At 45.5% G+C, this 15,923-nt stretch overlaps 1 protein-coding gene across 2 annotated transcripts in view; it reads right to left on the bottom strand.

The window, feature by feature from the left end:
• The window catches only part of LOC144826880 (A.superbus venom factor 1-like), a 1,649,148-nt gene that overhangs the window by 1,239,076 nt on the left and 394,149 nt on the right, over positions 1 to 15,923 (bottom strand). For both annotated transcript variants that reach the window (XM_078685340.1, XM_078685347.1), the window contains one exon: positions 5,627 to 5,742. In XM_078685340.1, coding sequence (XP_078541466.1) covers positions 5,627 to 5,742 — 116 coding nt within the window. The remainder of the gene's footprint in view (positions 1 to 5,626; positions 5,743 to 15,923) is intronic.

The raw sequence follows: 15,923 nt of genomic DNA, 5'->3' as shown, positions 1-15,923 counted from the left end.
ATGGTTCCATTCCTTTGCTAGTCCTCACTGAGTTATAGGCTCTGATTGACTGTTTGACACTTTCCTTCTCCTCTCTGGAGGCTGTTTTATAAATGGTGAACCACTTCTTCACACTAGCCTTATCCCAGACTACTCCTCCAGTCGGGTTTGGGAAGAGGTCCTTACAGCCGATTTTTTCGCAAACAGCCCTAATAGACTTTAACCATGGGATGTCCATTCCCTTATCCCTGCCAAGGCAGTCAATAATTAAGTAAAAAAAATATGTATATGGCCAAATCACCAGGTCAAAACGTACTGGAAGAAACATGAAAGATATTTTTGCCTTTTTGTTTTTCTTATTTGTTTCTTTTCCTTCTTTCCCTAAACTTCTTTCTGTTCTTTGCTATTGTAACTGAATCACTTGTTACAAATACATATTTTTTTTAAAGCATATGTGTGAATGTTTCCATATTAGTAGCATTGTTGTTTAGTAGACCAGGGTGGACTTGCTGGAATCATCTGGAAAAGCAATTTTTTTTTCAGGGCTGAACTAGAAAACATAAATATTGTCTCATGGCATTCAGAATAACACTACAGTCAGTGGGTACATTTGTTACTTCACAGTATTTTCCAAGTTTGTTACCTAAATCTGGTTGAGCTCATACAATACTTTAAATTAATTTTGCCCTTAACAGGCATGAAAAAAACGTGTCTTTAGAAGTGAAGTGTTCTCCTTGTCAAAGTGGATTACTTTTATGAATGTTCAAAAGAGATCCAACTGTCATGAAATGGTGCTCAACCCTTGGTACCTCAAGGTGCCGGTAATTAGAGAGAAACTTACCGAAACGACCATCCAATACTTTCTTGAAAACGAGGGGTCAGGAGATTCTGACATTGTATTGAGGGAGGCATACAAGACTGTGGTGAGAGGTAGCGGAGTGACAGCAATAGTGGGTCATAGAACAGAGAAGAGGAAGCACTTACAAACAATAGAGGGTGATATTGCTCTTATCAAGCAGGATCTCATGGCGTCTGACACTCCAAACACCAAACACAAACTTCTCATGAAACAGCAGGAGTACAGAGATACCGTTGAAGACGCAGCGAGGGCCCAGTACTGGGCCACCCAGCATTGTATATATGATATTGGCGGCAAGGTGAGCAAATTATTAGCCTGGCTAGACAAAAGGGACATAGCCAATGGATGGGTAGGTGAGAATGTATGCCAGGACTGGAAGAGACTACACAATAGAGCCGGGATTGCGGAGTCGTTCGCTGATCACTTCAAACAGGTCTATGCCTCCACTCAGGCTTCCACCCAAACAGCAGCGAAAGAACTCCTAGACACCGTGGGACTCCCTATACTTGACCTTCACAACTTGGAGGACTTGGACTTTGTCTTGACCGCTAAGAAAATGTCCAAGGCGATCGGCGCCCAACAGTCTGGAAAAGCCTTGGGCCCTAGTGGCCTTCCTATTGAACTATATAAAACAAATGCCACCACGATTGCCCCATACCTCATATGAATGTATGAGGAAAGTGTGCACAAGGGCATTCTGCCCGCAACACAGAGACTGGCCAACATAGTCATTATTCACAAGAAGGATAAACCCACTGAGTGCTGTGGCTTGTACAGGCCAATCTCCCTCCAGGACCCAGAAGTTAAAATTCTAGCTAAAATCTTGGAATGCCGCCTCTCACCGCATCTTCATAAATTGATCCATCCCGACGAGTCCGGTTTATGTCGGCCAGAAACACCGCTCTGAGCCTTCAACGCCTCCACGGGTCTGGGCAGGGCGGCTACAATTCGAGAGGATGCAGTGATTATGTCTCTGGACGCCAAGATGGCGTTCGATATGATCGAGTGGCCCTTTCTATTTGTCACTCTTGAAAGATATGGGTTCGGGAAGAGATGTTTTCCTGGGTGCGCCTTCTTTATTCGTAATCATTAGCCCGCATTACAGTTAACAAGGGTCGTTCAGAAACATTCATACTGCAGAAAGTGAACGAGGCAGGGCTGTCCCTTTTCCCCCTTGCTATTTGCTTTGGACCTAGAGCCCCTGGCAATATGGATCAGAGGGGACCTCCTTATTAGGGGCCTTAATTGGTCAGTGGATTGGATGAATAAAATCTTCCTTTACGCTGATGATATTCTGCTCTACTTGTCCAGACCCTACTTTTCCATTCACTGTGTCCTACATATATTTGCTCTTTTTCGGGAATACTCTGGTTACACTATTTACTGGGATAAGTCTCTTGTCTATGTTATGAGCCCGCCCAACCCTGCCTAGGGACTGCCGGGCTAAAATAGTTACGTATGGATTTTAATATTTGGGAATCTATCCCTTGACCAACCCCGTGGTTTTTTATGACCATAATTTGGTTCCTCCACTGTGCCGCTTTTACACCGATGTTCAACACTGGAAATCCCTGCCCCTTACCCTTTCGGGCAGAGCTGCCCTTTATCAAATGATGGCGTACCCCCGCTTTATCTATGCTCTGCAGAACACACCTTATTTGGTCCTTGCGCAATATTTTGTTACTATTGAAGCGGAGGTACGCTCCTTGCTGTGGAATAATGGAGCCCCTCGAATAGCATTGACTAAACTCATGAAAAGATGGTATGACGGGGGTATTGCCCTACCCAATCAAAAGCTATTATTGGGTCTCCCAGCTGGTTGTCGTTAATCACTGGGTGAATTGACCAGGGACAAACCTCCGCCAATAAGATGGATTGACATAACATGCTCCCCAGAAATTATACCAGGGCAATCTATGGAGAGAGGAAACAGGCACCTGAATACACCCCGACTTCTACCATAATTGCAATATGACACGCCGCGACAACTGCGTTGGGGTGGAAAGATAGAATTACACAAGTCACTCCCTTGCTCGACACACACCAACTGGGTTTGCTGTCGAAGCATCCCAGCTTCAACAAGTGGGACATAATTGGTCTCTCTAGGGTTGGCGATCTGTGGGCAAGGGGTGGGGTGGTCCCCTTAAGCAATCTCCAAAGAGATTACCAATTACAGAGTGGAGAAACCTTTAGATACCTCCAAGCTCGGAATGTGCTACAAAAGGCGATACCCAAGAATAGACTTTTGGACGACTACCTCCAGGAACAAGCTATTTCTTTGACATACCGCTAAATACTTAACAATACACCGGACACAATGGGGAAAGGTCGTGCACGATGGGTGTAGGACATTGGGGACATTGATGATGAAGAATGGCAGGAGGCGTTAGCTTCCCCCCAGGAGGTGGCGATCCGCTCCTGATTTAAACTCATCCAACTTGAACTCCTACATAGAGCTTACTGCACCAGTTCAGTGCTTGTAAAAATGGGTGCCCTGAACTCCGCTACCCCCTACCTACCTCCTGCCCCAGGGTATGTGGCCAAATTGGTACATACCTGCATCAATAGTGGGAATGCCCGATTCTTCAGACATTTTGGGGGAGGGTCACATCAGCACTGTCCTCGACCTGCCACAAAACCATTGAAGTTTCGCCCCGCTTGTGTTTCCTCAAAATCTGGGAAGCAACTGATCTGTGAAGAGCCGAGTGAGTTTGGGTCTCCCTCAGCTGTATGGTTGTGAAACGCAATATAGTGTGAACCTGGAAGGGCTTACTTAAACCCAAGTTCTGTGACTGGGAGTCCGATATGTACTGGGGTATGCAGGCAGAAAGAGTGGTATACAAAAGTAGAGGATGCCCACAAAAATGCACGAGAATTTGGGAGGCATAGGACGTGTCTAGAGGGATGATTTGCACACCCTTTGATGATACCTCCCCACAGTTGGAAGACCTTGTGAGGGAATAATGTCTATATCATTTAGTACTCTATGTGACACTTGCTTGAAGTATTGATCAAATGTCACATCATGTCGAATAATGTACTCAATAAAAAAGATTTGTAAAAACAAACAAAGGAGATCCAACTAGTATTGCCAAGATGTAAGATGTACTACCCTAGTTTAGTTCCTTAGGTCCATTCACAGGGCTTTTCAAATATATCTGTCTGTACGAAGAAATGAGACTTTCCAGGAAGAACATGCTTGTCCCTCAAACAGAAGAGCTTTTGCTACAGGTTAGACATCAAAAGTACTCTGTACTCTTGCCATGAGAAGAATTTGACTCTGTGTCATTTACAGCTGAGTCTGGCTAAGGTGGATTTGAGAGTCCATCTGTCTGCTTTCACTGCTGACAGAGGGCTCCATAACAGGTATCTTTATCAAAGTACCCTTTATTTGCAGCTTACTAGTGAACTTTAAAAGTCAGTTGACGTTCATTCTCAACTTAGTGCAGTACATGGAAACTCAACACAGCCCTTTCAAAGTTACTGAGAGCCACTTCCAAACTAATGCCTGGATGTGATCTCAGAATCTTAACCTGTAAGGTTGTCTTTCGACGTCTGTCTTTTTGAAGGCATCTAACTCGCTTGCTCAACACCTTGTTGCTCAATAACTCAGTTAGTCACACACTCAATTACTCATTCCAAACATTTTCAAAAACCTCTTGTTCTGCCCTGGAACTCTGAAACAGAGCTGCTTGTCTGCAGCAGGGGAAATAGGACCGCATTGCTGATAATTGTGATCCCCACTTTTTCAGTAGAAGCTAGGCATGGGTGATGAATTCCCCTCTGCTCGTGGAGTTTGCAGAATTTTCTGTGCTCCGCTTAGTGCACGGAGTTCTGAAACACTCAGAAGAGTGGAGTTTCTTCCAGGCTCACCAGCATCAAGTTGGCGAGCATGAAAAATCTACCTCCCGCTGAGATTTCTCAACGCGGGTGGGCGGATTTCTCAACTTGGGTGGTCGCAGATGGTAGCTACTGCTCACATTTGAGAAACCTTCCGTATGCGTTGAGGAAGCTGCTGCTTGAGTACAATATCTACTCAAGCGGTAGAAAAGAAGCAGCACCCTCTTGCGCTGCACTCCGCATACTCCACCCAGGCCTAGTAGACGCACATACACACTACTTAGAAGTGTGAATTTCACCTGGCATGAATGCCTTAGACAGGGCACAAGACTCATCTACAGAGAGTGAGATGCTGGTCACCAATTTGTACCTTTACCCTCATATCTCCGGCATGTCTTCAAGGCCAGGAAATAAAGGCTCAGCCAAATGAGTCCTCAACCTTATTTTAAACAAGGTGAGGGTGTGGCTCCCTTGATATTTATCTTCCAATTTGCTACTGCTCCACCTCTGTTGATACAAATATTTGGAAAACATGACTGTAGTGGCCCTGTCACTCGGCCTGACATTTCTAAGTGAATGTATCATGCTTCAAACCTTGTGCTCCCTGCTGTTGATAGCAGGCCCCACCACATCTGGACCTTTGTGTCTGCCACAAAGCAATGGCCATTTATCAAAAGGCCAGCATATGCATAGAGTAAAGATTAATGAGTCCCTGCAAGAAGCATTCCTTCTAGGTACGAGGCTGATTACTTGCTGACCGAGTAAACTGAAGTAATTGTACAGAAGACTATAGAATGACACATAAATCAAAATTTGACTGATAGAAAATCTGCTGTTATAAGCTCTTAGTTCAAGAAAGTTTCGACACTGAATTTGGACTGAGGTCACTCCCCTAAAGTGGATATAAGGAATGGACAGAACACAGGCTTTTAACAGAATCCATCTTACCTTAAGTTCAAAGGGCATGGTGGGCTTGAAGTACTTGGATGTTTTGGTGAAGAGGATTTTAAATGGTGAAGTTACGATACGAATGTCACTATACTCAGCCTCCACCATGTCGCTTCCTAAATAAAATGAAAAGACGGAACAGGTAAAAATATAGTTAAAAACACTTAAAATAGAAATACGCAAGTCGGCAAGTTGGACTCTTATTTGAAAGAGCAATGGTACGATAAGAAGAATGTCAGCAATGAGTACCAAGACAAAACTCAATATTAAGATGCAGATTAGCAATGACCTGGCTTCCTTATATGTGTGAATAAATGTAATGAAGAGTATTTACAACATGCACAAAAACCTATACAGCACTGTTCAATAGTGTGGTAACAAACAGCGCATCCCTGAACAATTGATGCAAGATATTTGCAATAACTTTTAGATAAACGAGAGCTCGAGTTGTTCACATGACTGACTACTTGTTCTCAAAACAACAAGGTGATGGATGGAATGCTTGAATTAATCTCAGCCACTGGCAGTCACTCGGGCCACATCCCAATACATAATTTTTCACCCACCATTTATTTATTTATTCAATTAAAGAGTTTTATATAGCGCTGGCTAGACCCGGAGGTATGAGAGCGCTTTACATGAGAATCAACAATGTAACAGAATAAGTTCAACAATTACACAATAAATCCCCCCCAAAAAAGAATAGGCAATACAATTAGGAGAGGGGAGAAAGGAGAGAGAGGTAGTGGAGGGGGCAGGGGAGGTGAGAAAGGGAGGATAAGGGAAGAGACAATGCGGAAAGACGAAAATAAGTCTGTCTAAGGACCGACAGGGTAGGTGAAGACCAAGGAAGGAATCCACGGCCCATCGCACCTACAGCTAAACCAGGTAACTCCATCAGGCATCAGACAAAAAAGTTCAGTCTCAATACATTGAGAGAGGGGTGAAGGAGAGACATCAAAAGAGGGAGGGTGCGGGAGGAGACAGCAGGTGGGACGAAAGGAAGTGCAACAATGTGGTTTAACAGTATAACATAAAAAGATCAACAATTACACCTTACAAGGAACAGTCAGCACTACATTAGGAGAGGAGAGAAAGGAAAGAGAAAAGAAGTGGGGGGGGTAGGTTATGTGAGAAAGTGAGTATAAGGGAAGAGACAACCGTAGAGACGAGAGGAAGTCTGTCTAAAGACCAACTAGATAGGTGATGACCAAGGAGGGAATCCACGGTCCATCTCCCCTATAGCTAAACCAGGTAGCTCCATCGGGCATCAGACAAAGTAGTTCGGTCTCAAGTGTCGAGGGAAGAGGTTCGCAGAAAAGCAGGATGGGAGGGAGATACGGCAGAAAGACGAAGGAGAGTCTGCCCAAAGACCGGCTGGGTAGGTGACGGTCGAGAGGGAGTTCCAAAACCCATCTCCTCTATAGCTATCAGGAAGCTCCATCGGGCGTTCGCCAAATAGCTAGGTCTCAATAGGAAACATTTAAGGAACATGGATGGCAAAATAAATGGAGCGTACAGGGGAGGGGACAGGGAAGGTGAGAAAGGGAGGATAAGGGAAGAGACAACAAGGAGAGACGAAATGAAATCTGTCTAAAGGCCGACTGGGTAGGTGGCGTCCAAGGAGGAAATCCCCGACCTGTCTCCCCTATAGCTAAGCCAGGTAGCTCCATCGGGCATCAGACAGAATAGCTAGCTCTAAAATGACGCAAATGTGGCATGGGAGGATGGGGGGTGAGGTAAGGGATCAGAGTTGGGGTAGAGACGAGGAGAAATATGTCCAAGGTCTGGCTGGGTAGGTGACGGCCGAGGGGGTGACCCAGAGTCGATTTCCTCTATAACTGTCTAGGCAGCTCCACCGGACATCGACCTTGATGAACAGTCTCTTTGCGCTTAGGAGTTCGTGTAAAATTTAGTTTGTGGGAGAGGCTCAGGCTCACTTATTTCTTGCATTCTCTGCTGTGTGATTGGGTAGTGAGTTTATTATTCAAAGTTCGCCGAGTGCACCTAGCTGATCCCCATATTCGGTTATGCATTAGTACTCTCCTGGTCGCCCACCTGTTTTTTTCTCCGCCGGTGTGAAGTAGTTGATACCTTGGTTACGGATATTTTAGGTGGCATAGATGCAATCACTGCCCACTGCCAGGGAGTCCTGGGCCGCTCAGATCTCCAGGGGATCCCTCTCCGTGTTGTGGGGATCAGTTGCGCTTGTAGAGAGGTGACTCTGGTGTGTGCCTAGGTCCTTCTTGGAGTCGGAAATGGTGGGTCTTCTCGAGGTAGGGCTTAGCAGTGGTTCATGGCGGTCATCTTAGGGTCAGGTAAGGGCTGTGTGTGTTACCGTATCTCACTGTACCTGGGCCTTCTACAGATCCTTCAAAAGACCTCTCAGGGTGCCTCAGTAGAGCTCTCCCTTACACCCAGGCACTTCGGGGGTGTCTCCTGTGATATCTCCCGTGTGGGGGGTTCCGACCGCCATTTTGGGGTCAGGCGGGCTGAAAGGAGACCTGTTCCTTCCTGCAGCCCCTTTCTTGTTCCCCTCTCACTCAGATGGCGAGGGATCAACGTTGGTGAGACCCAGGGAGCTCCCAGCAGCCAACCATGTCGCCTCAATTTGGACCCAGCCATAGGCAAATCAGTTTTCACCCTGCTCCTCATAGAAACAGGCCAGTCAGAACTACCAGGCCAGGTTTGCCCAGACCCCATATTAGGGCTCTTCAGCCAAGCATAGCATTGTTCCAAAGGAACAGAGAGCCCAGGACACAGGTCTGGGTATACTCGGCGCACCTAGGGCAGTATATGCAAAAACAACAAGGTGATGGATGGAACGCTTAAATTAATCTAATCAAATGGTATACTTGTTCCAGCATCAGCTCTGGTCTGCTGATAATATAATGTTTGGAACTTCAATTAGGAAGTCTTCCTAGCTGGTATTCTGTTAGACCTGCCAACCTTAGGGGGGTCTTCCCCCAAACTTTTTGCCTCTACATCTCTATTGTCCTGAACTTATTTCAGCTGTTTTCATGGCACCATTTGTGATTGCAGAGAGCACTCTTGGGGTCATTTTTAACTTGTGCAGGCACCGAGCAGAGCGCCAATTTTCCTCCGAACGACAGGGCCATATTTGGGTGCAATCTTGCTTGGGTCAGTGGTCTAACTGTTAGAGACAAGCTCCCAAGTCTTTATTAAAGGAGATCCATGCCGTGGACTTGTGCAGCGGGTGCTTCACAAGTGCGCCAAAGGCAAGCCGGCCTGCGCCCATCAGTGTCCGGATTGTGTCCAGCGCCAGCCACACCACCCTTTTTCTAAAAGAACAGGCTGGTATGAGGTCTAGAGAAATAAACTCCTACACTTTTGGTCTATGGGCCTCCTACATGGCTGAGGAGGGAGGTGTTCCGTCTACTGAGACTCCTAACCAAAGAGTGAGTGTCAGAGCTTGTCTCAATAACTGCAGGTCTCTCCCAAAACGCTTGGCTGATATATGGCTCTCCGTATCTGACAACACTTGGAATTTTATGTTTCTCAAAGAAACGTGGTCAAAGGATGGCTAGAATCTATCCCTGGCTATTTCCCCCAGATATCGGATTTTGTGCACCAACCGGGTGGAAACAGACTGGTAGCGGGCATGGCCAGTTTCCTGAGGGATATGTGGGAGGTTTCTACATCTAAACTGGGTCAAATCGGTAACTTTGAGGGCCTTATCTTTTGTATCAAACTTACTCCCTCCTTTTCTTTTGCTGGTATGCTGGTTTATAAACCCCCGGACTGCTCGAACAATTGTCTTTCAAAACTATATGATGCCATTGCCTAATTGATGTTACAATGCACCAACTTCACGGTTCTGGGAGATTTTAACATGCATGTTGATGTCCAGAACTGCCCTCAGGTGTCTCAGCTAACTCTGACTTTAGCCGGCCTCACCCTAACCCAGTTAGTTACCTCCTCTACCTATAGAGTGGGCCATATATTGGACTTCTTTTTTCAAACATCACCAGTCTGCCAAATGAGGCTTCCGTATGTCTGCCATGGATGGATCATTTTCTTGTTCTGGTCAGGTTTTATGATGAAGGCATCCAGTCAATGACTTGCAAAATATCTGAAAAGAGGAGGAACTGGCAAAAGGTTACGAAGGAGACCTTTGGGCCCGCCCTTCAATTGATCTTGCCTTCACTTACGGGTAATCCCGACAGTGATTCCATCCTCTTTAATCTATGGATTGCAAATGCACTGGGCACCCTTGCTCCTTTAAAAACAGTTGCAGCCACTAGAGTTAAGCCTTCCACTCGTTGGTAATCTGCTAAACTCAGAGCAGAGAAAAGCCTCTGCAAGAGGTTGGAGCACAGCTGGAGAAGGTCTTACGACCCAACAGCGAAACTCACCTATAAGGAGGCTCTTAAAAAATGTTGCAAACTTATTGAGATAAGATGGGGGAGCACGTCTTGAGGTGTATTGAGAATGCGGGTAACTCCTCTAAAGACATTTTTAATATTGTAAAATCTTTTACCACACCGGAAGTGAAGAAAAGTGCCTTTCATCCTTCCCCTGCTCTCTGTACTAGCCTCTCTGATTTTTTTCATGAAAAAATTCAAGTCTATACTCTACGTTCCAGCCAGAAGTTGGCTTAGAAGGAACTGTCCCATCAGCCAATAACTAATGTTTTTTTCGCTAATTCTTTCCAATCTCCGAAAAGGACTAACTTGAGGAGTTATTGAATTGTAAGTCTGGCTCCTAGAGGACCCCTGCCCGCCTCAATTTCTTAGAGTGGCTGCTTTAAGTGAAATTCATTTTTTGATCAAATCTGGAATCCCTTTCTGAAATCTGGCATATTCCCACCGTATGGAAAAAGGCATTCCTGCTGACACTTCTCAAGAAGCCCAATGCGGACCCGGGGGTGATTAGCAATTTTAGACCCAAAACGTTGCTATTGGCACCCACAAAAACCTTTGAAAAGCTGGTTCATCGCCAACTATCCCCCTTAGTAGAAGCAAATGGTTTGTTGCATGACACACTATTTGACTTCCCTGCAGGCTATAGCATGGAGACAGTTCTACTGGAAGTGTCTGAAACGGTCAGAGAGGCATTGGACGGTGGCGCTTCCACTATGGTAGTGCTGCTTGATCTTTCAGCAGCATTTGACACGATTGCTCATTCTACCTTGTTGAAGAGATTAAGCCATTTTGGTTTTCAGGGCAAAGAGTTTTACAAGATATATCAAAATGGATGAACAGCAACTTTTTGAAACTGAATGCACTTAATACTGAGGTGCTCTTTTTTAGTCCATTGACCTCCCCTCTTTCCAGTCTTTAGTGGCCTTCTGAATTGAATCCCCCACCAACAGCAGTTCGTCTGTCACGATTCTAGAAATTAGACTTGACTCCAATTTCTCTTTTGAGACTCACATCCAGCATATTTCTTCATCGTGCTTTGTTAAGTTAAGATCAGTCAGAAAGCTATTGCGTTTTCTCCCAGAGGCGACCCAAAAGTCCTTGCATTGGTGACCTTGCATTTGGATTACGCCAATAGCTTATATCTAGGGCTTCCAGCTTTTCTGATTCATAGATTACAAATAATACAGAATGCGGTGGCTAGGTTCATCTGTCGGGTCCCCTTTCGCCATCACTTCTCCCCCCCCATCTGAGGCATCTTCCTTGGCTTCTGGTTCCCTAGAGAGCCAAGTTTAAAGCCCTGACATTTGCTATCAGAACCTTATGGGTCATAGGGCCAAACTATCTCAGGAATAGGCTTAGCCTGTACCATCAGGAGTGAGCCCTTAGATCTAACCACTTGCGACTCCTTCACATTCCAAAGTTTGCCAAAGTTCAACAAGGTGGCAGGTCATTCTTGTTCAGACAGCTAAGCTGTCGACCTCCCTGCTCATCCATGTTTGCATGGCCGAGATGGAACAGGGATTAAGGAAAGTTTTAAAAACATGGCTCTTCAATCAAATTTAGATTGTGCTGGCCAAGTCGAATCTTCAGTCTCACTTTGAGCACAGGGATGCATCAGTTGAATTAGCTGCGCGCTGTACAAATATCTTTGGTTCATTGATTGATTCGCCTTGGGACTATGTTCTCTTTACCATTGCTAACCAGTGTTTAAAGGGCTTGTGCTCACTCCCCTAAAACATGGTTGACTTGGCTTAAACTCAAGTGACATATTTAATTTTCTTAAAAGTCCCTTGTAGAGTGGTATATCATATGTCCCAGGCCTGTAAATTAAATGCTACCAGTGGGCCTGAATCACTTATTCGTCCTCCCACTAAAGTAGCACCTTAAAACATGTCCCAGGCCTGCTACTGCAGCCTGAATGCTGTTTTAAACTGACATGGTTTTAAAGCCCCTTTGACAAGCTTTACACTCCTCTTTAATTACTTATATGTTGCCCCTAAGGTAGGGCCTAGGTAGCCCATAAGGCAGGGTGCTGCTGGGTAAGTAAAAGGTTGGACATGTACGTTTAAGTTGTACATGTCCTGGTTGTGAAAAACTCCTAAATTCATTCTTTACTTCTGTGAGGCCTACCACTCCCATGGGATAACATTGGAGAATCCTTATTACATTTATTAAGCTGTAATTTTCAGTTGGGAGCAGGTAGATGTGTCTTATTTGGGGTCTTTAGAAAAACCCTATTTAATGGTGAAGTCAGATTTTTTATTACTATTTTGAAAATACTAATTTTGGAAAGCTGGCATTTTTGTGCCCCAAGCCTTTTGTGCCTGTAGCCTGTCTTCAGTCACCTAACTGGGTATAACTGACCGTTAGACTTTATAAATTCCTCCAAGACAATCACACAATAGAGGGATTACAAACAATCAATGCATGCGGGAGACAATGTTTTCTGTACACGTACAAAAAGAAGCGGGCCATGGGCATCAGTCTTGCATCTTCGTCAGTATCTGAGTAAAGATGCAAACCCGCTCTTCCTCAAGACACTGATGGAGCTCAAAGCGAGTCCTGGAATGCACGCGTTCCAGGCCTACAGAGTGAGCAGAAGATCAAAAAATGGGAGAGGAGTGGCGGTATCAGGAGATTGCAATCACTACCTCTATGATGTCAAGGATTAAGGTATACAACTCAAGGGCTCGTAATTAGTAAAGGGAGGGTAGGGGTCGTCCATGCAACAACATTTAAAATGTAAAGGGAGTTTATGAATTAATGAAAAAATGGAAAAGTTAGCAGAAAATAATGAAATTGAAATAATAGGGCAAGGAGGTAGGGATAAAGTATTGTGGAATTAAACCAAGGGCAAGCCGGCAGAAAAAGGAGGCAGCTAGCTCAGAAATGGCATGATAGAAGGGATACCAAAGAAAATATTTAAGAACCACACTCCAAAGCAGGCATGCATGCAGCAAATGCAAGCAACAGTAAGGGAAAAAAGATTGAGCAAGACTGTCATCCATAAAGTTATGGGGCAGCGAGGCAAAATATGCAAGGTGTGCGAATAATTACAATCAGACAACCAGCCAAACAAGATGGTGTTCATGGTAGTAATACATGCTCTACAACAATTGCAACACTGCTGGAGGCAAGGGGATTTACACACATTATATGCCTGCAAAGAGAATAGGAGGATTCCAATAATGGGGTGTACCTAAAGGATGTTATGCAATAGAATGTACAATAGTTACAATTAAAAGGTGGGCATCATTACAACATAGGTGCATACATATAAATATATATATATATACATATGAAAACAAAAGAGATGGTGTCAAGTCAGCTTAGATTTTCCCCAGGGCCGAATGAATTGTCTACAGAAATGTTTACATTTATAGCACTCAAAAGTGCCTGGCCACTGAAGACTAAAGTTAGGTGCTTAAGTCAGCTACATATTAGTGCAACTCCTCCATAGTGTTCAATCCTTGATGTATGGAGTCACACCGCTCAACCCATTTGCACTCCATGCTCTGTGAAATTTGAGTGAGGTCACCACCTCTTTATGTAATGTATGCCATATCAATGACTTGCCAGACAATGTCTTCTGCTGTGTGATTCTGTTCCAAAAAGTGTGTAATCTGGGGCGCAGTGATTACTTTGCTTCATACATGTTAGAAGGTGGTTCTGACACGATGGGCCGCCTGTATTTTTCGCTTTTTGAGCACCTGATTGTTGAGCTTTTACTGTGGGGGAGCCTCATAATCTGGGACTCACCCACAGTGAACTCATAATGAAGGAGACTGCATGGAGATTTTACTGGTGTACCCCTGGCTTGACTAGGCCGCTGCGCAACAGCTGGAGTATGGGATACCGCGCTGGTTACATGCAGACACGGGTGTACATGCGTGTGCACACATGTAGGAGCTGCGCTGGGGAGATTCCAGTCCAGTCCAGGAGCAGCTACAGAGTGAATGGTGTGGCAGGACTTAGGCAGAATTTGGTGGTGACATGGAATAGGCTTTATACACTGGAAAGGAACATGCCAGGGAAAGTCAGTGTGTCTTACTGTGTTTTCACTTCATTATTTCTCTATGGGGATGTGGGGCCCATGGCTAAAATGACTTCCACAAAGTCTACAGATTCCAGACACGCACTAATGTCCAGTGTAGCAGATGTGACAATCAGAATTCTACAGAGTCCAAAGTCATATTTGTACTGCTTTTGGGTCGTCCGGAAATGTCATATTTCTCTGAGTCCGTGGCTGGGGTCTGGCCATGGCAGGTTACATTAATGACCTTTCTTCCCAAAGCGAAGATGTTGCCTCCAAGGAGAAAAGATAGGTGGAGCTAAAAGCCAGTCCATCAACTGCTGTTGCTGGGTGCCAGGCACCAGTTTGCACCCAGGAGAGAAGGCAGTGAGGGGGGGAAGGAGTTGGGTTTCAGAGGCCATGTGGCCAGAGACACTGGGCAACGCCATTTTGAACAAACCCAGAGGCTGGACAAGAAGGAGGGAGCCGGGGCAGGGAAGTGATGTGTCGCTGTTTGATAGGACACACAGGGACTTCCTGCCAGCCCCCTACTCAACTTTTAAAAAGTACGTGCACAGGAAGAGAAGCTCTCTCTGGGGTGTGGTCTGCTGAGGTGAAAGGTGCTGGAGCCTGGTGCAATGGGCAGTTGGAAGGAGAGACCTCCTGACTGCCCCCCAGGGCCCTAACAGCACCAGAAGAAGCGGCCTCTGTGCAGGGAGAAGAGAGGCGCAGGGTGCCAGTGAAGACCGCTCCCTGCAGAATGCACCCTCTTGGAGACATGGAGGATCAATGAGAGTGCTCCCAGTGGCTGGGGGATGCCACCAGGAGCGAAACAACATGAAAATGGGGAAAATCGGACTCCCGGTGGCCGAGATATGCCCCGAGCCTCCCGTAGAAGAATCTGGGATGGTTGGACCCTTTAACTTACAATGGGCTCCATGCACCGCCCTTCGGTCGGTATCGGTATTACGTGCAGGAATGGCCTCCGCTCACCCTCCGATGCCGAGACTCCCAGATTCTTCTTCGGGAGCCTGGTAGGCTCTATTCCATAAGGCCACCTGGTACAATAAAGGGAGAATCTAGACGTGCAGTATTCACCCTGACCCAAAACCCTGACGAAATCGCCGGTAAAGGAAACTCGGCGATGAAACATGTTGGTTGTTTTTAATTAGAGCGAGCACACAGCACGGAATAAAGTTGGAATTGGCAGTGTATCTCAGCTCTATTTTTAATGGTGGTGGGGACCAGATCTTGAGCACAGGAGTTTTGGCATACCACAGTGGGTCACTAACACATAGAACACACACAGGTTCTTTCTTTTCTCTGCACAGTTTATATCCCCGTTCTTTTACCAGTTGGCAGACGCTGATGATGAGAACGTGAGGGTACAGGCGAGTACCAGCCTGTTATACCCTCCTCCGGGTGTTGCTCCCGTGAGGCTCTGCCAACTTCCCTCCCCCCTTTTTTCCTTGGAGAAAGGTTTAGTGAGGTGTGGGGTTAGCACACGGGGTTCACACACACACATTGCTTGTTTTAGAGTTTTTATCCTTTTATTTGTAAAATGGTGACTTTATGTAGCACATGTAGGTAGAAGGCTGTACCACACCCTCTGCCTAACTGATCAACATACAAACAAGTGGGTCTTTGACCCCATAGTGGGTAAAGGCAGGCCACTGGTTGTTTAAGATGTATTGAGTGGGGGGCGGCCTGTATAAACCCTCGTTCTTTCCCCCTGAGGCTCCTTGTAGTTTATAATCCTTTTATTTGTGCCATATCTAAGCAAGCAGCCACCACCCGTTCTCCCAGCTCATACTTTATTTAATTCCACAATTCCTAATCCCTGCCTCCTTGCCTTAGTATTTCAAATCAATTATTTGCTGCTTACTTTTATACGTTTTCA

This window comes from Lissotriton helveticus, chromosome 1_1, assembly GCF_964261635.1.
Source record: "Lissotriton helveticus chromosome 1_1, aLisHel1.1, whole genome shotgun sequence".
NCBI lineage: Eukaryota > Metazoa > Chordata > Amphibia > Caudata > Salamandridae > Lissotriton > Lissotriton helveticus.
Note: the sequence above shows the minus strand (reverse complement) of the source record. Positions and strands in the feature narration are given on the sequence as shown.